This window comes from Rhinatrema bivittatum, chromosome 3 (genome assembly GCF_901001135.1).
Source record: "Rhinatrema bivittatum chromosome 3, aRhiBiv1.1, whole genome shotgun sequence".
Taxonomy (NCBI): domain Eukaryota; kingdom Metazoa; phylum Chordata; class Amphibia; order Gymnophiona; family Rhinatrematidae; genus Rhinatrema; species Rhinatrema bivittatum.
In genome coordinates this window covers 300,910,985-300,933,517 of record NC_042617.1, presented here as the reverse complement: position 1 = coordinate 300,933,517, position 22,533 = coordinate 300,910,985, and the positions used below count along the sequence as shown (strand labels likewise).

Sequence of the window (22,533 nt, the reverse complement as noted above, 5' to 3'; positions counted from 1 at the left end):
ACTGAGACCTCTGAAGTGTCGCGTTTCTGTAGGGGCGAAAGCATTGGGAGCCCCTGGATTGACTGATTGACCCCTCATAGGCGAGGGGCACTGTAACTGTTTTCTCTTATGTTCAGGTAGCCGGGGAACTAGAGATTCGCCCCATTTACTGGCCAGCTTTTCCAATTTGCTTCTGAAAAGGAGTGACCCTTTAAAAAGCATCTTTGTAAGATTTGCCTTGGAGGTTGTGTCTGCTGACCAATTCTGCAGCCATAGCTGTCTTTTGGCCTCCACCACAGAGGCCACTACTCTGACCGAAGTACGGACTAGATCAGAGCCCACGACAGCTAAAAAGGTGGCGGTTCCATAACCACTCTGGAATTCACCCCCCCCCCCCCCCCCCCCCCCAAGTCATCCATCTCCTGAGAAAGGTGTAGGCACGAACGAGCTACCAGGGCACAACAAGAAGCAATATGTAAGGTCATTGCTACTGATTCAAAGGCCTGTTTAAGGATGGACTTCATCCATCTATCATGCGCATCCTTTAGCCCACTCCTCCTTCCACTGGGATAGTTGGTTTAGAGACTGCACAGACCGGTGCATCCACGTTAGGGAAAAGCAAACTCTCTCTCACTGCCAGATCCAGTTGGTATAGAGCTTTAAGAAGGCCTATCAAAGAGAGTAGGTGAATAGTGAAGCCGGTAAAGTGCGAGATAGGAACAAAAGCAAGACGCGTGTAGCTGTATTTTATTTATTTTTATTACTTCGTCTGATCATCCATCAACTAGAAGGCAAAGTGACACTGATAAAATTAGCATTGCTTTTAAATCAGAAAAAACAAAAACTGTACAGTATCATATTACACTACATTTATCTTATGTTAAAAAACTATGTACCGGACCGATATGGCACTTGTGTAAAATAACGTTTCAGCATCATTATTTGTTTGTGCCTATTTGTAAACCGTTGTGACGGAAACTACTAAACGACGGTATAGAAAAGACCTAAATAAATAAATAAATAAATAATGCTTGTCCCCCTTAAAAACTTGCTTCTGGGGCATCCCATTTCAGGTCAATCAACTCCTGGATGGCTTCCAGTACTGGAAAACTAGCAAGAGGCTTTCCGTAGGGAAATCAGAATGGGATTCTTCTTTGGGTCCTTCATACAGTCCACCCCAGGAACTCCCAGCATCTTCAGGGTCTGGGAAACCAGGGCTGGCAATTTGTCTCTATAGAAAAACCGTAACATGGTCCCAATATGGTTCTAAAGCCAGGGGGATATTCCCCCATCTTCCAAGGAATCTGTATCCTCCTCTTCGTCCATGCCATCTGGGTGTCTGCCACGGATATCCTTGGTGAGGCGAGGCATGCCTCGAGGTCTGCCGATAGGATTGGGAGAGGGAGGGCTTACCGGCTGAGGTTCTGTCCGGACAGAGGTAAGTGAGGTAGCAGACTTGCCTGTACAAAGGTTTGAAAGCCCTGGAAAAATTCCACCCAAGAGAAGGCAGCCTGGTCCATGGCTAGCCCAGGAGGTACTGTGGTACCGCTAATTTCCCTGTCACCTGGATGACCTAGTCACAGGGGTACTTCGTTAAGGCTTTGGCTAACCTATCCTCTGAATGGGAGGAGCTGGGCTTAGCAAAGTCTGGGGAGGCCAACTCTCCCTGGGCTTGCTCACAGGGCTGAAATAAGTTGGAATCCAGGTCAGACTGTGAAGGCCTAATATAACAGACAGCGCAGAGAGAAAGGCACTTATATTTCTTGGCTGCCGGAGCCATTGGCGGCGGTAACTGTGCATTGTTGGCTCACACTTGAAATTTTATGCACCCATATTTCAGGCGCCTAGGCAGGACACAGCAAAGCGCACATACAGCCCATGCACCCGGCTTTAGCTGTATTTTGCACTTAGTAGTTTGTGCGAAGATGAATGCGCGCAATGTTGTGTGTAGCGAGTGCACAGAGCCGACGCACTACGCGTACCAACGTTCTATGGAGGGCAATACGGCATGCACAAACATGCGCGGAAGATGGCGCTGCCGTGGCCTACACGCAGTGTGCCAACTAAAGCGGGGCCAAGCCCACCAGGGGGCTGCTCAACTTGCTCAGAAGCCCACTTCCCCTTACCCCAATGGGATCGGGAACAGTGTCAATACAGTACGCCGTGCAAGGAGACCGGAAGTCTTACTGAAAACCCCTCCAAACATCTCTGAATTGGGAGGTCAATCTCTTTAAACAAACAAAAAAAAACAACTTGCCTGGGCTCAGCACTTACCGACTGAGTACAGAGACGGTCTCCAGATGTGGGGGGAGAGGGCTTTGGCAGTCACTGCTGCGCTTGGCTTCCTGCACCTGCTGCCTTTCAGCTGCTTAAGCAGCAAAGTTCACGCCGGGAACCAGCTACTGGACCCAAGGCACACCTCTGAAGGATCTCGGAAATTGCCTCAGGAATTCTCAACTGGGAAAGGGACCTTTAGATATCACTGCAGGAGAGTGGGGCTCAATTTTTTTCTCCAATTTAAATGTAGAATTTTTCCTACCAAAAAGTACAGAAATCCCCATAGGGAGAGGTATGTCCACCATCTGCTGGAGACAGAGAAATACTGAAGGGCTGAGGGAACTGCAGGAGTGTATGTAGGGTGGCATCAGCTTTGAAATCTGACTCAGTCTCCATCTGCTGGCAGGGGAGCATAACCCATTGGTCCTGAGTTCATCTGACCACATGCTAGGAAATACTACATTTAGATATCCTTAATAGGGAGGCAACATTATATATAAAAGGATGCATCCAGACTACCAACTATGTTCTTCATAAAGAAGTTTTCTTAATGCTCTAAGCCTGGCCTCAATAATTTATGTTTCAGTTACCTCTCTCTTCACGCCTTTCATCCCTGGAATATTCATTCCACCTATCTGATCGGTCATCTCGTCTATCCCGGTCATCATACCGGTCACCATAGCGATCGCCACCACCTCGATAATCATCTCGCTTGTCATCGTAGTCTCTACGGAATCCACTGCCAAATGCTCGCCGACTGCCTCTGGAGTCATAGCCTGGAGGAGAGGCACAAACAGGAGAATCATGTTTTCTGTTCCTGGATAGAAAAGGATAGTTATTGCAATTGATGGGGCTGGGGAGGGATGCAGGAATTTATCAAAAGTGGGGAAACCTTCTGGATTGTTGCAAATAAAAGTGAATGGTGCCAAAGTCCAATAGAGACAGAACCAATTGAGATGAAAGCTCAATGAAGCAGGATGAATCTACCAAGCCTAAAAGCAAAACAATGATACTAGAAGGTATCGATGAAACACACACATCTGCAAAATGGATGACACTGCATTAAACAATAGTTAAAGAAGATAGCTCTATGAACTCTGAAAATCTATGAAAATCTATGAAATCCACCAAAGAACATTCCTTCTCCACAGCAGGCCCTGTCCTCTGGAACAGACTACCGACTGACCTAAGACTAGAACCCTGCCTTCATACCTTTCGTAGAAAACTCAAGACGTGGCTTTTCCTCCATGCCTTCCCCTAAGTCAAAATATCACGTCGGACTCAGCCCAAGGAATGGGATGTTTACTAATCTCTTAAACCGTTATATATTTATATGTTGTCTACTAATCTCTTAAACAGTTATATATTATTTATATGTTGTTAATTCCGCTCTGCCTTACTTCCTGGCTCTATTGCCCCCAAGTTCAATACCCTTGTTATATGTAACTTTGCTTGCTTCAGCCTTTTGTTTGGTTACACTTGTTAATCCCCTAAGTTCCATGTAAACCAGCCTGATGTGAATTCCATTCGTGAAGTCCGGTATAGAAATATATATTAAATAAATAAACTCTGGAAGGTGAAATTACTTCTTACCTGATAATTTCCTTTCCTCGAAGTAGGGCAAGCCAGTCCACATCAGTGGGTTGTGCACTCCAACCAGCAGATGGAGAAAGAACGACGCGCTGATGCTACCCTCATATAGCTCTGCTCAGGCATCAGCCAATCAGTATTTTCTTCAAAAGCAAACTGTGGACACTAACCACAAAACATTAACAAGAAATATCACATCCTACAAACATTACTCAAAATTAACCTTGTATATATATATTTTTTTTTAATAATGGAAACCCTGGACTCAGCTCAGCTAACAATAATCACCTAGGACAATCAGAAAACCGAAATATCCTAGATAAAAAATGGGACTCACTTATCCGGTTTTGTGCTAGTCTAGTTCCATGAGAAATCCTTGAATCTCATTCCTTCCTTGACAAGGGTCTAGCAAAACAGAAAAAGGTCACACCCCCCCCCCCCCTTCAAGATAGCCCAGGGCAGGATGGAGGACTGGCTTGCTCTACTTTGAGGAAAGAAAATCAGGTAAGAAGTACTTTCACCTTCCATTTCATCTGGGCAAGCCAGTTCATTCCAGTGGGATGTACCAAAGCTACTCCCCAGAAGGGCAGGAGGCTGCCTGTGGCCCAAGCAGCACAGCTCTAGAAAATGTAGAATCCTCTCGTGCCACCACATCCAGCCAGTAATACCTAGTAAACATATGCAAGAAATACCACGTCGCCGCTCTACAGATCTTTGCTTGAGAAAGCAAATGCAATTCTGCCCAGGAAATCACTTGAACCTACATCAAATACACCTGAACTTGCCTATGGAGAGGCTTCCCAGAATACACATCGGCTGCTGCTACCACTTCCTTAATCCAATGGGCCACTGTGCCCCAAGAAGCCACTTCCCCCTTCACCCCCTGGTGAAAAACAAAAAGCTGATCAGATTTCCAAAAATTGTAACTTCCAGATAACGTAATAAATGCCGCCGTACGTCCAACAGCCGCAATCTCCTGTATTTCTGTCCATCCATATCCCTGTCTAAGGATGGCAACAAAGCCGACTGATTTAAGTGAAAATCCAAAACCACCTTCAGAAGAAAGGCAGGTACATCCAAATCTGCACCCTATCCGGGGTGATAAACAAAGGCTCTCTGCATGGCAATGCTGCCAATTCTGAAATTCACCTTGCTGAACAAAAAGCAACCAGAAATGTCTTCAAGGTCAGTATATGGAAGGAAATGCCCCGAAGAGGACGAAAGGTCAGACTCGCCAGAAAGGAGTACCAGATTCAGATCCCACGAGGGTACTGGGAAATACAAAGGAGATCTAAGGTGTTTAATTCCCCTTAAGAACCTAGACATGTCTGGGTGAGAAGAGAGAGGCTTCTCCTGCATGTGGCCCCGATAACATGGTATAGCAGCCACCTGCATCTTCAGCATGCTCAAGGCCAACCTTTTCCTCAAACCTTCTTGTAAAAAAAAAAAACAACAAAAAAAGGGGGAGTGAGGGAGGAAGCAGAGAGGGCTGCTAGCGCTCGACCAAAGACTACCCAGCTGTGGGATCCGTTTTTCGATCTTGCAGGTGAGAGGAAGATCGGCGCCGGAGTGTGCCGTCGAGGGGGCGGGGTTATCGCCCATAAACTCGGCGGGGCGGCAGCGCACCTTTGGGGAGCGAGGGAGGAAGCAGAGAGGGCTGCTAGCGCTCGACCAAAGACTACCCAGCTGTGGGATCCGTTTTTCGATCTTGCAGGTGAGAGGAAGATCGGCGCCGGAGTGTGACGTCGAGGGGGCGGGGTGCGCGGCTTTGTCCGGGGTAGTCTGGTGTCTGGGCAGAGCTCTATCTTCTCTTCTCTTACTTGATGGGGAGGAAAAGAAAAGCGAAGATGACTACTTCCTCTCCGATGATACAACTACGGACAGGCCCGATGGACCATCATGTCACTCGACAGATGGAAACGCCTTCAGTGGACAGTTTGGGAGGAATATCACAAGCCTCCCTAAGTCCAGGCAATGGACCAATGTCTCCGCCTCAACCCAGCAGTTCCCCATCAACTGAGAGGGTTAAAGAACTGGTAGGTTTAACTTATAGGCTTCCTAGCCTAGATTTGCAGGCAGAAGATTCTAGGATTGTAATGGATTCAGATACTGAAAATAAAATGGTTAGTTTACTCAGGTTCTTTTAGAAAGTAGTATTAAGCCTGGAATAAATCCGGAAAATATTACTTTATTAGATTTATGGCAAATAATTTCAAAGCTTGACAAAAATATAACAATGATGAATAGTACCCTATCGTCTGTGATAAATGATAATAGAACTGTGTTAGCAGAACAAGGAAGTAAGATTGAAAATTGTGAAAAAGATATACTTAGTTTGAACACTAAAATGCAATTAGTTTCTAATTCTGGAAATGTTTTCATGAAGGACAGCTTAACCTTGCATAGGGAAGTTGAGTATACAGAAAATTTATTGAGAGTAAAGAATTTGAGAGTGGTCAACTTCCCTATAACAAGGTTACTGTCTCCCATGGAAATGTTTAAACATTTTTTAAAAGAGATATTAAGTTATAAAGAGGAAGATATCCCTAAGGTCTCCAAGATATATTATTTTCCAAAAAAAGTGTTGAAGAGCTCTGATCAGAGGGTAGATAATGTAAATGAGGAATCTTTGGGTATAACAACATTCCTAGAAGAGTCAATAGACTTGATAGATAATAGAGCAACTCTTTTTGTGTCTTTTATAGCAGAGCAGGATAAGGATGTACTATTTAAAAAGTTTTTCTTGAATAGAGATGTTCCTTTTTGCGGACATAAGGACCAAATATTCTCTGACGTTGCTCGTGCCACCCAGGCTAGAAGGAAATATTTTCTTTCCTTAAAGCCTAGGGTAGTGGCATTGGGAGCAATGTTTTTTTTTTAAATTTCCTTGTTTTTGCCTTATTAATTTCCAAGGGAAAAAATTTGGATTTAATGATCCGACACATTTAGAAACATTTCTAAAGGATAAAAGTCAAACCTTGATGTTAGAGACCAAAGTCCAAAAAGAATAAGATAATTCTGTTTTCCTTCTGTTATGATTATGTTTCAGAATATCGAAATATCGAGTTCTGATTAGAATATATATAAATGTGAATTTATATATATATAAGTTTAGTCTCCCCCAATTATGGATATGCCAAATATGTGGATTATGATGTAAGATTATTTGTTAATGTTTATTTTTTATTTGGATATATGGTTATGTTTTCTTGATTGTAATTAATGAAGAAAAATCAATAAAGTATAAATAAAAAAAAAACAAAACAAAATAAACAAAAAAACCCCAAAGATTAAGGGAACAGGTGCCACGGCGGGCAGACAAGCGTAATTCTTACATTAATGCTCAAAAAATCACCAAACGTGGATATAGGCCAACGAGGTGGAACACTTATGTGCTCACAGAAGAGTTTCCACCACTCCCCCTAAGTAACCTCGCTTTAAGAGCCAAGCCATCTCAAGGGTCAAACCATAAAACAAAACTGAACCGGATTTTCGTGAAATATCGGGCCTTGCTGCAACAGCCCCGAGAAGAGGGAGCTGCCATGAATCCCCCATCAGAAGATGAAACAGATCCATGTCCCACGGCCTGCACAGCCAATCCAGGGCCATCAGAAGCACCACGACTGGATGTCACGCTACCTTTTGCAATAACCGGCCAATCATGGGCCACAGCGGAAACACAGAGTAACTTCTCCTGCGGCCAAGGCTGAACTAGCACATCTGCTCTGAATGCTTGAACATCCCTTGTCCAACTGTAGAATTTCTCCACTTTCGCATTCCAGCGACTCACTGTTAGATTCAGAAAGGAACACCCCAGTGATCCACGATGAGGTGAAAAACATCGAAAACCAATTCCCATTCTCCCGGATCCAACTTCTGACGATAGATTATAATCTGCCCGCACCTTGTCAACTCCTGCGATGTGAAGCTGACTGCCTGCAAATGAAGTTCTGTCCACGGAAGAAGGGCATCCATTTCTAGAGAGACTTGCCGACCTAAACCACCGAGGGGGGGGGGGGGGGGGAGGGGGGTGTCTCTATGTAAGCCACTGCTGTCACGTTGTCTTATGTAACTCTCACCGGCTTTCCTTCCAACCGGTCCGCAAACTACAGGAAGGCTAACTGTATCACTCGGGCCTCTAGCCAGTTGGACTAAGACACCTTTTCGGGAACCCACTGACCTTGCGTCACCAACTCCTGACACTGCACTCTCCGGCCCTGGAGACTTGCATCCACTGTGACCACCAGTCGGGAGTTTCCAAATCCATACCTTTTTCGAGATGCTCCCTTTGTATCCACCAGAGCAACTTCTACCTCACCTCTGGCTGTAAAGTCAATGTCACACTGTACTCTTGAGACTGGTGATTCCATCGAGTCAGAAGAGACCACTGCAGAGGACACATATGAGCACCTGCCCAAGGAACAACCTCTATTATCATAGCCACTGATACCAACATCTGCAGATATGACCAGACGGTCGAACCGATCACAGATCGCAGGGTCTGGACCTGATCCCAGATCTTCTGGAAGTGACTCTGGAAGGAACACCTTGTCTTGTGCTATACTGAGCCAGATGCCCAGATACTCCAGAACCTGGGATGGCTGCAGGTTGCTCTTGGCTAAGTTCACTACCCATCCCAGGTGCTGTAATAATGGAACCACTCTGCTCAACACCACTCGGCTCTCCTTTAACGACTTGGTTCTGCTTAGCCAGCCATCCAAGTATGGATGAACAAGAATGCGCTCCTTTCTGAGGGCTGAGGTACAACTACCATCACCTTGGAAAACGTCCTGGGTGCCATGGCCAAGCCGAAGGACAACACTTGAAACTGTAATGCCTACCTAAAACTGCAAAGGACAAATAGCGAATCAGAATATGCAGGTAAGCCTCCGAGATGTCCAGAGAAGCGAGAAAATCTCTTTTGCACCACCATGATCACTGATCTTAATGTTTCCATCCAAAAATGGGTAACCAGAATGGCTCAATTGACCCCCTTGAGATCTAGAATAGGTAGACTATGAAACTTCTTTCTTGGGAACCACAAAGTAAATGGAATAGTGCCCTGTGCCTTCTTGATACTTTGGAACTCTAATTACGGCCTTCAGGACAAGCGCCACTGCAACCTGAACTGGACTGCTGACAGAGTTGCAGGAGGAAACCATAAAAGCATCAGAGGATGGATAAGTTTCAAAGCATATCTATCGCAAACCACTGGTGATGTGGGTCCACCTCTGATAAAACAGGCAGGCGTCTGCCTATCTCCAGAACAGAGGATGGACCCCCAAAACTTAATTGGGAGGATAGGCGCCGACCTTACCTGGCTTCTTTACCTGATACATACGAGACCTCTGAATACTCAAACCTGTGGAGAAGCGAAAACGCCAAGAGCTCCGAAATCACCCCTTCACCTGAGAAAACCGGGGAGTTGACTTCTTATCCTCTGGTAACAGAGGAAATTTTGACTCTCCACCAATCCACCATCTTCTCTAACTCCTCCCCAAACAAGCAGCACCCCTTAAAAGGCAACTTGGTAAAGTTAGACTTCAAAATAGTATCAGCAGACCAATTTTGCAGCCAAAGGAGCCTTCGGGCTGCAATCACCAAAGCCACCCTATAAGCCTCCATGCGTGCCAAATCATAGCCAGCATCTGCTAGGAAGGCAGCTCCCGGTTCCAGGTATGGGCCATTCTCTCCTAGAGCTTCCTGGGCCAACCATAACCCAGCTCTTGCCACCATACAACAGCAAGCAGAGATTTGGAGATTCATAGCCATCACTTCAAAGGCCTGCTTCAAAATTGCCTCAATCTTCCAATCTTGAGTGTCCTTTAAAGCCACACCTCCTCCTACTGGAATAGTGGTCTGCTTTGTCACCACGCAGACCAAGGCATCCACCTTGGAAAACTGGAGCTGTTCCCTAGCTTTAGGATCCATAGAATACAATCCTGCTAAAAAGTGACCTCCTTTAAAATTAGCCTCAGGTGCACTCCATTCCAAATTTATCAGCTCCTGGATGGCCTCGTGCAGAGGAAAAACAGGATGTCTTACGCAAGCTAACCATTACCGGGTTCTTCTTCAGATCCTTAGCGCTGCTGGCAAGGTCTCCTCACACCCAAGGGCCTTCAAAGTCTGCAAAATTAAACCGGACAGCTTATCCCTGTGAAAGAGCCAAAGTATCATTCCATGAGGCTCGGCATCTAGGGGAATATCCCCCCTTCCAAGAAAGGCTTGTCGGGATCCCCCACAGAGGAACCCAGCTCCCCACCTGAGTCTCATGAAGAATCCCCATCTTCACCTTCTCCTTCAGTCTGTCTCCTTCTCTTCTTCCCCCTCCTGAGAGAGGACAATGATTATTCGGAATGCTTCCTAGGACCCGAGGAGGGAGACCATTGAAGTGGGTGATCCCTAGCTTTCTCCTGGAGCCCTTCCTGCCCATGGGACTAAGGACCCTCAAATGGCATGCAGAGCAGATACAAAGCTTTTTCCCACACTGCTCCCGATGCTATCTTACACTCTCACTCTCTTCCCCCGATAGGCTTGAGCAAACCCTTCCTACTGCATGTCTCAACAGCTCCTGCAAACCCCTAAAATGGCACCTGCCATGTGTCCTTGCACTGTCACGCTAACCCCAGCCGGTTAAAAAAAAATCCCAGAGCACTCCAACCTCACAGTCTAGGCATGGCTGCCTCTTTGATCGGCCTAGTAAGAAGCGCTTCGGCACCTGCTCTCAGCGCTGCTTGACGTGCGCTTTTTTTTTCCCCAAAAAAAACTTTCCCAGCCAAACACGCTGAAAGGATGAACTGGCCCGCAGCAGTCAGAATGGCAAAGAGCAGAAAGAAGAGAGGAGGACCAGACAGAGAAGAGTACTATGCAGCAGGGCTGAGCCCAAGGCTTCCTTACCCTACTGGAGCTCTTCACCTGTCAGGAGGAGGGCCAAGGCCACAGCTTTCACCTCACTCCTGTCCTGATTTATCTCCTGAATTTTTATTTTTTTTTTTAAACACCAGACACTCAACTGAGGGAGGGAGCGAATGATTTCACCTCAGGAGGTCAAAAAGGAAAACTGGTTCTTATCTGTTAATTTTCATTCCTGAAGTACCACACATCAGTCCAGACAAGTGGGTTTTGCATCCCTATCAGCAGATGGAGGCAGAGAACTACAAACTTTGAGGCACTGCTACACAACCGAGAGTGCCACCTGCAGTCCTACTGAACTGTACTCAAGACAACTAGCAAGTAACAACTCAACAACCATCTAAAAGAGGGCGAACACCAAACCCAAAGGTCGGAGCCCCCGAAACAGAAAAGCCACAAATCAACCCATGGGGCTACCATAACTTGGCCAAATTCTTTAGGCTATATGTACACACATCCTGACAGTTCTTCCCAGTAAGTATGCCAGAACACGGACTTGCCGTAATGGTCTTGAGAACATTAAGGGGTGGGTCTCTGGACCAATCTGAGCCTGAACATCTAAACAATAATGGCAAGATAAAGCTTGAATAGAAGACCACATCACCGCTCTACAAATCTCCTGCGGAGACACTGACACTCGGCCTACGACACCGCATGTGTACGCATCCCCTCTGGAATTCTTCTCCCCTTACAAAGGTAGGCCGAAACAATAGCTTCCTTTAGCCTTCCTTGGAGGCCTTGCAATCTTTTCTGGCACCTCCAAACAATACAAACAAATGATCTGACCGCAAAAAACTGTTTGTGATCTTTGCCTCTGGCGACTCAGCAGATCAATTCAGAAAGGCAGGAACTCCACCATCTGATTCGGGTGAAACGAAGATACCACCTTAGGTAGGACAGAGGGTATCGTGTGCAAAGACAACCCCTCATCCAAAAGCTTCAGAAATGGTTCCCTAGAGGACAAAGCCTGCAGCTCAGAGATCCTTCTGAACGAACAAATCGCCACTAAAAATACCACAGTCAGCGTGAGATCCTTTAATGATGCCTTCAACTGCTCAAACGAAGGCCCACAAAGACCTGCAAGACCAAGTTTAAACACCATGCCGTACCCAATCTACTTACCGGTGGCCGCAGATGCTCAACTCCCTTCAAAAATCTCAACATCCAGATGTGAGGCCAAAGACCTTTTCCCTGGAGCATACCTCCAAGACCCCTTAAGGCTGCCACCTAAACGCACAAGGAATTGTAAACTAAGCCCTTGAAAATCACAGGCTCAGAGTATCCTTTTTGTCACAAGCGCCTGCTCTCAAAAGCCATGTTGCAAGACAAAGGTGATCTGCCCGATCTGAGAAAATATGACCCTGCCTTAACAGCCCCTGCAAATGGGCCAATCTCAGGGACCCATTCACTGCGTACTGAACCAGATCCGCGAACCACGGATGACGCAGCCACTCCGGTGCCACCAGTACCACCTGGCCTGGATGCCTCTCGATGCACCTAAAACACTCGACCCATTAACAGCCACGGAGGGAACACGTACAGCAGGATCCCTGTCGGCCATGGAAGAACCAGAGCGTCTATGCCCTCGGTTCTGACCTATTGTCTGGAACCGAAGAAACTTGCTGCTTTGGCGCTGCTTCTTGACGTCATCAGATCCAGACAGGAACTGCCCCAATAAGACTGGATAAGGCCAAATGGCTTCTTTGACAGCTCTCATTCTCCCAGGTCCAACTGCTGCTTGCTGAGATAGTCTGCGTGCCTGTTGTCCACTCCCGCAACATATGAAGCAGCTATCCCTGCAAATGTCGCTTCACCCAGGCAAAACGGTCTCTGGCTCCTTGGTCAACTATGGGACTCTTTGTTCCTCCTTGCCGATTGATATAAACCACCACTCTCTGAAAACACTGACCATTTGAACTCGTACTTGTGGAAGGAATTCCAAAGCCCTGCACACTGCTCTTGTTTCCAAGTGATTGACAGACCAAGATGATTCCACTAGCGACCAGTCCTTGGTGCCATCCATTTTTTAGAGTTCACTCCCAACTCTTGAGGTCGGCATCCATGACCCCTATAACCAAGTCCAGAACCTCCAGGCCCATCCCTTTCTCCAAACTGGGTTGACAGCCACCACGAGAGACTGGACATGGAAGTACCCTGCAGCAGTAAAGCCCGGTGAAACACCTCAGACAATGAATTCCAGCGTGTCAGCAATGCTCCCTACAGAGGGCGCATGTGAGCAAAAGCCCATGGCACCAAATTCAATGTAGATGCCATTGAACCCGGGTCCTGAAGATAATCCCAAGCCCTGGGCACTGGCATCCATAAAATCTGCACCATCTGGGCTTGTAACTTCCGAATCCTCTACAAGGTGAGAAACACTCTGCCAAGCTGAGTATTGAACTTCATCCCAAAATATTCCAGCATCTGAGTAGGGTTCAGGTGACTTTGCCAAATTCACCATCCAGCTCAAGGACTGCAATATATCACCACAACACACACAGACTGCTGGCATACCTCCTCAGATTTCCCTTGGATAAGCCAGACATCCAGTTAAGTATGAACTAGGTTCCCCTCCCTGCGAAGAGCCGCTGCCACCACCACCTTTGTGAACCTGCGGGGTGCATTCCCCAAACCGAATGGGAGGGCCCGAAACTGGAAATGTTACCCCAGAACCATAACACAAAAACTTTGATGTTCTTCCCAAATGGGTATGGGCAGACAGGCTTCCGTCGAGTCCAGCGAGGCCTGAAAAACTCCATACGACGAACTGCTGCTATCACTGTCCGCAATGTTTCTATATAGAAAAAAAAAACCAGGGAACTCACAGCATCACATTTCATCTTTTGCAGATTGAGGATGGGACAAAAGGCTCCTTCCTTTTTGGCACAACACAGTAAATTGATAACCTCCCGCGACCGCGTTCCCTGGCCGCTACCGTTACTATCATGCCAGCAACTGAAAGAGACACGACGTGTCCTGAATCGCTGCTTCTTTGCCTCGGACACCACAATGACACACCAAGAAAGTTTCCGTGATGGGGCGAAAAAATTCTAAAGCATAGCTGTTCCTTATTATCTCTATGACCCAATAGTCTGAGGTAATCCTGGTCCACTCTTTGTAAAACTGTGATAGACTGCCTTCCACCGCCATCTTGAGAGAGTGGACCAGACTGGCTTCATTGTGAAGCCTTACAGCTGCCAGCCCCACTGGCCGGAGCCTTCTCTCGGAAGTCTATGGGTACCTGAAAGGACTGCTGCCTACTGGTCCCCTGGTTCTGCCCCGAAGACAGTGCAGTCCTTATTGGGACGAAAACTGCTGCACCTCCCAAAACCTAGAACGAGATACAGAAGACTTCTTGACTGTTCTCTTATCCGTCGGCAAATTATTCCCTTTAGACTCCCCCACAACCTTCATCAATTGTTTCAGGTCCTCCCTAAACAATTTTCCTTCCTTTAAAAATGGAAGAATACAGAGGTGAGACTTGGACAACCACAACAGACGTTGTGCCGAGATCGCTGCGACCATATTCCTGGCCAAAGTCCAGATCAAGTCAAAGTGCATCAGCCACATATGCAATCCTGGCCTCCACCTGAGCTGCCTGGATATTAACACCAGCGTCTGCTGTCTGGATCCAGCGTAAACAGGCCCTCTGCATCAGACTTCCACAGATCACCGCTTGCAGGCTCAGCACAGAGACTTCGAACATCTTTTCCAGATGAATCTTTCAATCCTGCGCATCCTTTAATGCTACAGAACCCGCAACCAGAATGGTTGTCTTATTAGTGACCGCAGAGACCAAAGCATCCATCTTCGGCAATATCATCAGCTGCAGGATATCCTCTGTGAGGGGATACCTCTTTGCCTCAGCTCTAGCCACCTTGGGCCTTGCCTCTGGGGAAGTCCCATTCCTGGTTCACCAGCTTCTTGATCCTTTTAGGGAGAGGAAAGGCTTTCAGTGGGCCCCTAGAGTCCAACCAACACCGGATCCACCCCTTCACCATCAGACTCCTCCTGGACCACCTTAATACCAAGTTCCTTCCGAACATGGGAAATAAGGGGCCTCAACTTCTCCTTACAAAACAGATGAACTACCTGCGGGTCCATCTCCCTCAGGTATCAGGTCTTCTTCCAGATCAGCTATGTCCTTAACCCTGTCCTGATCGACATCCGCCGTGAGATCTGCTGGGTCATCTTGATCCACCCCAGACCAACCCAAAGACCATCTTCTGGATCATCCAGGCCCCTAAGGATGGTCCAGGCCCAGCTGGCGAAGGAGAGCCTCTGACCGCCTAATCAAGGAGTCCCTCGGCCTCTCTGCAGCAGGATGAGACAGCTGACAGAAATGCCCTTTTAGAGCCAGTGCTTTTCCTGGTTAAAAAGACCTTATGTATAAGTAAGACAAATTCTGAGGAAAGCTCCATGTCATCCTCTCCACTGTCCAGCCTAGAGCTCGTATCTCTCTCCCCCCAAGGGATCACTGGAGACAACAGGGAGGGGAGTCCCTGGGCTCCCGGGAGTCCGTCACCTTCCATGCTGTAGCCCTTTTCCTGCCCAACAGGGTGTTTAGGCTCCCTGTATTGATCCTGACGGGACCTTGGGAACCCTTGGCTTTCCTACCAGCCTCATTCCCCTCCGGAGGGCCCCTCCCCTCCAGAAACAAATCACGGTATAGCGCTGCTGCATTCATCTGTCCCCAAGCCAGGCTGCCAGCCTGACAAGCTTTCCCGCACTGGGAAACTGCTGTCGATGCCATTGTGTCTCCTCACAGCTGGGCCTGCTGCAGAGGAATAGAAGCCACACGATCGCAGCACACAGGAGAGGAGGGCAATACTGCCCAACACAGCCTCCAGCTTTCCCATGCTGGGAAATTGCTGTCGGACCCATCTTGTCTCCTTGTGGCCAGGCCTGCTCCAGAGGAACAGAAGCCGTGCGATCTCAGCACGCGGAAGAGGAGGGGAACCCGGCCCAACACAACCGCCGGCTCCCCAAGCAGCCCGAAGCCGTGAACAGAGGAGCTACACTGCTCCCTTCCCCAGTCTGGGCCTGCCCCAATGACCAAACCAGAATCAGCCCAAGTGATTGCTGCTGCTAAAAGAAAAATGTAACACTTTTTTTTTTTTTTTTTTAAAGAAACAGCAGCCATAGCAAAGGAAGAAATTCAAGCAAAAAAAGGAATATTTCCCTGCTGCTGGCAACACCTCTGGGAAGTAGCCTTCAGGGTATAAAAGAGAACCATGACCCCTGGCTGTCAGACCCCTGGATCTGCTGTGGGCTAAAGCCGATCAGGGATTACCAACATCCCACTCACCAGGCTCAACCGAAGGGATGGGCCCACAAAGGAACCTAAACACCTCAGGGAGCATCTTCTAACTTCTCTTCTTCTGTCCCTTTTCTTTTTTTTTTTTTCTTAACTGCAGATTTGCACCTCTATCATCTGCTGGAGACATAGAAATACTGAAGAACTGCAGGTGGCACCCTCAGTTATGTAGCAGTGCTTCAAAGTTTGTAGTTCTCTGCCACCATCTGCTGTAGGGATGCAAAACTCACTTGTCTGGGCTGATCTGGGGTACGAACAGGAATGGCCTGTTCGATCCTGGCAGGCTGAAATCCACAAGTAAGAATGCATGTCTACCACCTGCTCGAGTTGGAGAAATACTGACTGGCTGCTGCCTGAACATAGCTATGAGGGTGACATCTTTGAGTCGTCGTTCTCTGTCTCCATCTGCTGATTGGCGTGCACAACCCACTGGTGTGGACTGGCTTGCCCAGATGAAGAGGAATGAACAATTTCTCTATTTTTAATCTGAAGTATCAACACAGAATTGCATGTACACTAATAAAGCTTTCCACATTGCAAATATTGGTATCCCAAGATTTTTTATTTTACAGCATATTGGAGAAATTACTTACCTGATAATTTTGTTTTCCTTAGTATAGACAGATGGACTCAGGACCAATGGGTATAGTGTATTCCTGATAGCAGTTGGAGACATATCAGATTTCAATCTGACATCAGCCCTAGTACATATACCCCTGCAGGAAGTGCAGCTCTTCAGTATTCTCCTCGAAAAGCATTGTGGATATATGCATGACTGAATAATTTGAATAACTTGATTAACTTAATTTGAACTGGTTGAATTGGCTATAGCTGGAGACCACCAGTGCCCTCAACTGAGAAATGTCGACACCCGGTAGGATGGGTGTCCTAGATCAGCGCTTCTCAACTGGTGTGTTGCGACACACCAGTGTGTCGCCAAGCAGTGGCAGGTGTGTCGCATACTCCCGGTCTCTCTGCTGCTCTTCCTTCCCTGCTGCCGTTGCCGCCGGGCTAACAGCACGTTCAAGCCCAATGGGAACAGCAGCGATGTTAGAAGAAGCTGTGGCACCCGCAGCTGGCCTTTTCTTCTTCCCGCACCTGCCCCGGAACAGGAAGCGATAACGCAGTGCAGTGCGCGGGAAGGAGGAAGAGCCATGCCGCATGGAAAAGTAGCGGCGGCAGCATCATCGGCCCCCGAGCAGTAGCGTGGCCCGGAGCAATCAAAGCAGCCGGCAATTGGCAAAGGACAGGGGCCAATGGGATTCTTCTTTCTTGGCCTGCAGGGGCTGGAGGAGGAAGTGAGTGAGAGAGAAGACAGCCAGCCTGTAAGTGAGAGAAAGCATGTAATTGATTGAGAGCATGTGTGCGATTGAGAGAGCGAGCGTGTGAGAGGAAAAGCATGGAAGTGAGAAATGTATGTGAGAAAGCATGGGAGTAGGAAGCCTGGTGTTGTGGTGGAGGGGGGAGAAGAGAGAGAGAGAATGGAAGTGAGAAATCTGGGTTTGAGAGAAAGCATGGGAGTAAGAAGCTTGGTGTTGTGGGGGTGTGTGTGTGTGTGTGTGTGTGTGTGTGTGTGTGTGTGTGTGAAAAAGCATGGGACTGAGAATCATGTATATGTGAGAGCATGGAGTGGGAAGCCTGTGTGTGCATGCATGAGAGAGAGTCTGGTTGGTAAGGTGATGATGTGTGAGAGAGAGAGAGAGAGACTGGGGTGCGTGTATGTGAAAGACAGTGATTAAGGGAATGAGAAGCCTGTGCATGTGGAGAGAGCGAGCATGGGAATGAGAGAGAGAGACTGGTGCGTGTGTGTGTGTGTCTAAGAGAGAGAAAGTGATTATGGGAATGAGAAGCCTGTGCACATGGAGACAGTGAGCATGGGAGTGAGAAACCTGGGTGTGTGTGAGAAGCCCGTATATGTAAGATAAAACACGGGAGTGGGAAGCCTGTGTGTATGTATGGCATGAGAGAAACTGTTCAGGAAGCTGACTGGTGTGTGTGTCAAAGACTGGTTGGTAGATGACTGGTGTGTGAGACAGAAACAGGTCATGGGGGTGTGACTGGTATGGTGTGTGTGTGTGAGAGACAGAGAGACTGGTCATGGGCCCTAAGGAAGAGGACCATGAGTATAGAGCTTAGCTACTACTGCTGCTTCTGGTGTGTGCTACGGCCTGCATGGAAGAGGACAGGAGTAAGAGAGCTGCTGGAGGGGGTAAGTAAAGGTGGCTTTTTTAAGTTTATCTTTCTTGATTGACTGCCATTTTAATTATTTAATATTATGTGATGTGTCTGCTTTTTTGAAATATTTTATTGGTGTTTGGAGAATTTTTAATAGTTTTTTATGAGTTTTTAATTGTTGGATGTTTATTCTGTTCATAGCTGTTTTTAAACATTTATTCTGCTTATTAGTAGGTTGCTCGCGAGGCCGCTTTCCCCTTGCTTCTTCCCGCTGTGAAGGACGAATAGATGGTACGTCTTTCGTACAAATTCCGACCTTTCCAGGTATCTGACTAGGAGCCTGCCGACGTTGAGATGGCGTAGATTTCGAGCCTCTTCCGAATTCTTATGCTCATCTGGCAATGGTAGCGAGATTGTTTGGTTGAGATGGAAGTGAGACACCACTTTGGGGAGGAACGACAGAACTGTGCTAACTGGTGAGTCTGAGGAACGGCTCTCGGCAGGACAGTGCTTGTAGCTCGGATATATGATGGTTCGAACAGACTGCCAGCAGGAAGGCTGTCTTCAGTGTTAATAGTTGGAGACAGGCCCCGGAGGGGTCTGAAAGAGGTTCCTGCTAGGAAATCTAGGACCAGGTTGAGATTCCAAAGGGGCACCGGCCACTTCAGGGGTGGTCGGATCTGCTTGACTCCTTTCAGAAAGCGGGAGACATCCGGGTGAGAGGCTATGCTGCCGCTCTCGATCTTGGTTCTGTAGCATGACAATGCGGCCACCTGTACCTTGATGGAGTTGAGAGACAATCCCTTCTGTAGGCCATTCTGCAGGAATTCCAAAATCGCAGGAATTTTGACCGAGCGTGGTATGATGTCGCGGTCCTCGCACACTCTCCAAATCCTTATGTATGTTAGGGATGTGGAGAACTTGGTACTCTGAGTAGGGTGACAAATTACTGCCCCCGAGTATCTGCTCTTCCTTAGGCGAATCCTCTCAATGGCCAGACCGTAAGAGAGAATCGAGCTGGATCCTTGTGGAGGATCGATCCCTGTTGGAGCAGGTCTCTGTGTGGAGGTAGCGGCAGGGGGCTCCCTGTCAGCAGTCTTCGCATATCTGCGTACCACGGTCTTCTTGGCCATTCCGGGGCCACTAGAAGTACTGGTCCCCTGGGGTGTTCTATCTTGTGGATGATTGTGCCCAATAGGGGCCACGGCGGGAAGGCGTATAATAGAGTCTCCTGTGGCCAGGTCTGTACCAGGGTATCGATTCCCTGGGACTGGGGATCCCACCTGCGGCTGAAGAAAACTGGGTACTTGGGCGTTGGAACGGTTTGCAAGGAGGTCCATGGTTGGTGTTCCCCAACGGTTTACTATCAATTGGAATGCTGTGGTCGACAGCCTCCATTCTCCTGGATCTAGACTTTCTCTGCTGAGGTAGTCCGTAGCGATGCAGTCTTTCCCGGCAATGGGGACGGCAGAGATCTCTTGAAGATTCACTTCTGCCCATGACATTAGGAGGTCTATTTCCAGAGACACCTGTTGGCTTCTGGTTCCTCCCTGATGGTTGATGCAGGTCACTGTTGTGGCGTTGTCTGACATTACTCTGACCGCTTTGTTTCGGAGTCTGTGAACAAACCTTGGGCAGGCTAGTCTGACTGCCCGGGCTTCTAGGTGATTGATGTTCCATTGCCCTTGGGCGGTTAGCTCCTGGCAGTGAGTTTCCCATCCTCATAGGCTTGCATCCGTGGCAAGTAGGATCCAGGTTGGTGAGGATAGTCTCATTCCCTGGGCTCAGATGGGCTTCTTGTAGCCACCACCGTAGTTGGGCCTGAACTCTGTCCGGGAGCTGAAGCCGTACGGTGTAGTTCTGGGACAGTGGAATCCATCGTGATAGTAGTGAGCGTTGTAGTGGTCTCATGTGAGCTCGTGCCCTTGGCACTACTTCCAGTGTGGATGCCATGAGGCCGCAAGCTTGTAGGTAATCCCATGCTGTGAGGCGAAGTTCGCTCAACAGGGTTCGTAACTGGGTCATCAGTTTTGATCTCCTTGTCGGTGTCAGGATGACCTTGTCTTATTTGGTGTTGAACCGGACTCCCAAGTATTCTAGAGATTGGGAGGGCTGCAGGCAGCTCTTGTATGTGTTGACCACCCACCCGAGGCGCTCCAGTAGAGTTTTGACTGTTTGTTGCCTGGTGGCTTTCCTCTGGGGATTTCGCTCTGATCAGCCAATCATCTAGATAAGGGTGCACACGGATTCCTTCCTTCCTCAGTGTTGCTGCCACCACCACCACCACTATGATCTTGGTGAACGTCTGGGGTGCAGTGGCTAACCCGAAAGGTAGTGCCTGGAACTGGTAGTGACGGTCCAGGATCGAGAAGCGTAGAAAACGCTGATGCTCTTGATGGATCAAAATGTGTAGGTAGGCTTCCGACAGATCCAGGGATGTAAGGAACTCTCCCCGGTTGTATCGTCCTTATTACCGAACGTAGGGTTTCCATGCGGAAGCGAGGAATCTTCAGGTGACGGTTGACCGCCTTGAGGTCCAGGATGGGTCTGAACATTCCTTCTTTCTTGGGGACGATAAAATAGATGGAATAATGTCCAGTATTTATTTGTTGTGGAGGCACCAGTGTTATAGCCTCTAAGGCTAGCAATCTGGTCAGTGTAGCTTCCACTGCCATCCTCTTGGAAGGGTCGTGGCAGGGAAATTCCACAAACTTGTCTGAAGGGAGGTGGTGGAAATCCAGGAAATATCCCTCCCGAATGATGGATAGGACCCACTTGTCTGAAGTTCTCGACCCATCTTTGGTAGAATAGGGCAAGTCTGCCCCTATGGCTTCTTCCTTTGGACGGGTTAGCTGATTTTCATTGTGGGGTGCGGCTGAGCCCGAGCTGGCTCCCCTTTTGTTGTGCTTGTTCCGAAAGGACTGGCTCCGACCTGCGGGGCGGGCCGCTTGATATGTGCTTCTATATGGGTTGAAGCGCTATGATCCCCTGCCCCTGGAGGTTCGGGGGAAGGATCACTGGTTTCCTCTTATTCCTGTCCTCCGGTAGCCGCGGCAGTGGGGACTTGCCCCATTTGTTGGCTAGATTCTCTAATTTGCTTCCGAACAGGAGTGTTCCCTTGAAAGGCATCCTTGGGAGTCTCGTTTTGAAGGATGTGTCGGCCGACCAGTTTCGGAGCCACATTTGTCTTCTGGCTGCCACGGCGGATGACACTCCCCTAGCTGCTGTGCATACCAGATCAGAAACGGCATCCGCAAGGAATGATACAACTGGTTCCAGGGCCTCCCCAGGGGTGTTGTTCCTGGTATGTGCTAAGCAGGCACGTGTCACCACGGCACAGCAGGCCGCGATCTGTAAAGACATAGCGGAGACGTCAAAGGACTGTGAGGATAGATTCCAGACGTCTGTCTTGAGCATCCTTGAGTGCTGCTCCTCCCTCCACCGGGATAGTAGTGCGCTTCGAGACCGCGCAGACCATGGCATCCACTTTTGGACATGCCAGGAGATCTTTGGCGGCTGGGTCCAGAGAGTACATGGCTGCCAGAGCCTGGCCCCCCTTTGAATGTAGTTTCTGGGGCATCCCATTCCAGGTCAATTAGTTGCTGGAAGGCTTGTAATAGTGGGAAATGGCGGGAGGTCTGATGGAGTCAGTCTAATAGTGGGTTCGTCTTTGGTTCTCCCGAGGCACTTGTGACCGGGATAGCAAGCTCTTTTAAGCTGTGTGTGACCAGATCTGGAAGCTCGTCCTTGGTGAAGAAGCGTCTCATGGTTCGGTGGGGTTCTGTCCCCGGGAGTTCCCCTTCCTCCAGGGGTTCTTTTTTTTTTATATATAAACAATTTTTATTGGCAGCCATATTGGAACAGCATAACAGTCAAAACACAATCGAGCACAACAGAACAGTTCCACAAAAAGAAGCACTCGTTAAGAACAATGTGGATCACAACCGGCAGCTTAAGAGCGCCATAGGCGTACCAAATTTTATCCCTCTAAAGTACACCCCCCCCTCCCTCCCTCCCCGCCCCCCCCCATTCCTCCATGAACAGATCACAGGGCAACTAACACCATATACAGAAAGCAGCCTACAGTACTGAAAAATGGTTGAAAAAATAACAAGTCTGTTGGGGCACAAATATTGGAGAAGTCCATTATAGAAGGCCAGCGGGCTAGGAAAAGTCAACAAAGCTGAGCAGAAAACGCATGTCCACCAGAAGTTTTCCGGTAAACAGTGGAACGCCTCCGGGGTCTGCCCCCCGAATGCCAGCCAGATACTTGGCAACAGTCA

General features: G+C 48.2%; 1 protein-coding gene across 2 annotated transcripts in view; it reads right to left on the bottom strand.

Annotated features, from left to right (window-relative positions):
- EIF4B (eukaryotic translation initiation factor 4B) overlaps positions 1 to 22,533 on the bottom strand; it is a 214,357-nt gene that overhangs the window by 61,932 nt on the left and 129,892 nt on the right. For both annotated transcript variants that reach the window (XM_029595046.1, XM_029595048.1), the window contains exon 8: positions 2,847 to 3,032. In XM_029595046.1, the coding sequence (XP_029450906.1) occupies positions 2,847 to 3,032 (186 nt within the window). The remainder of the gene's footprint in view (positions 1 to 2,846; positions 3,033 to 22,533) is intronic.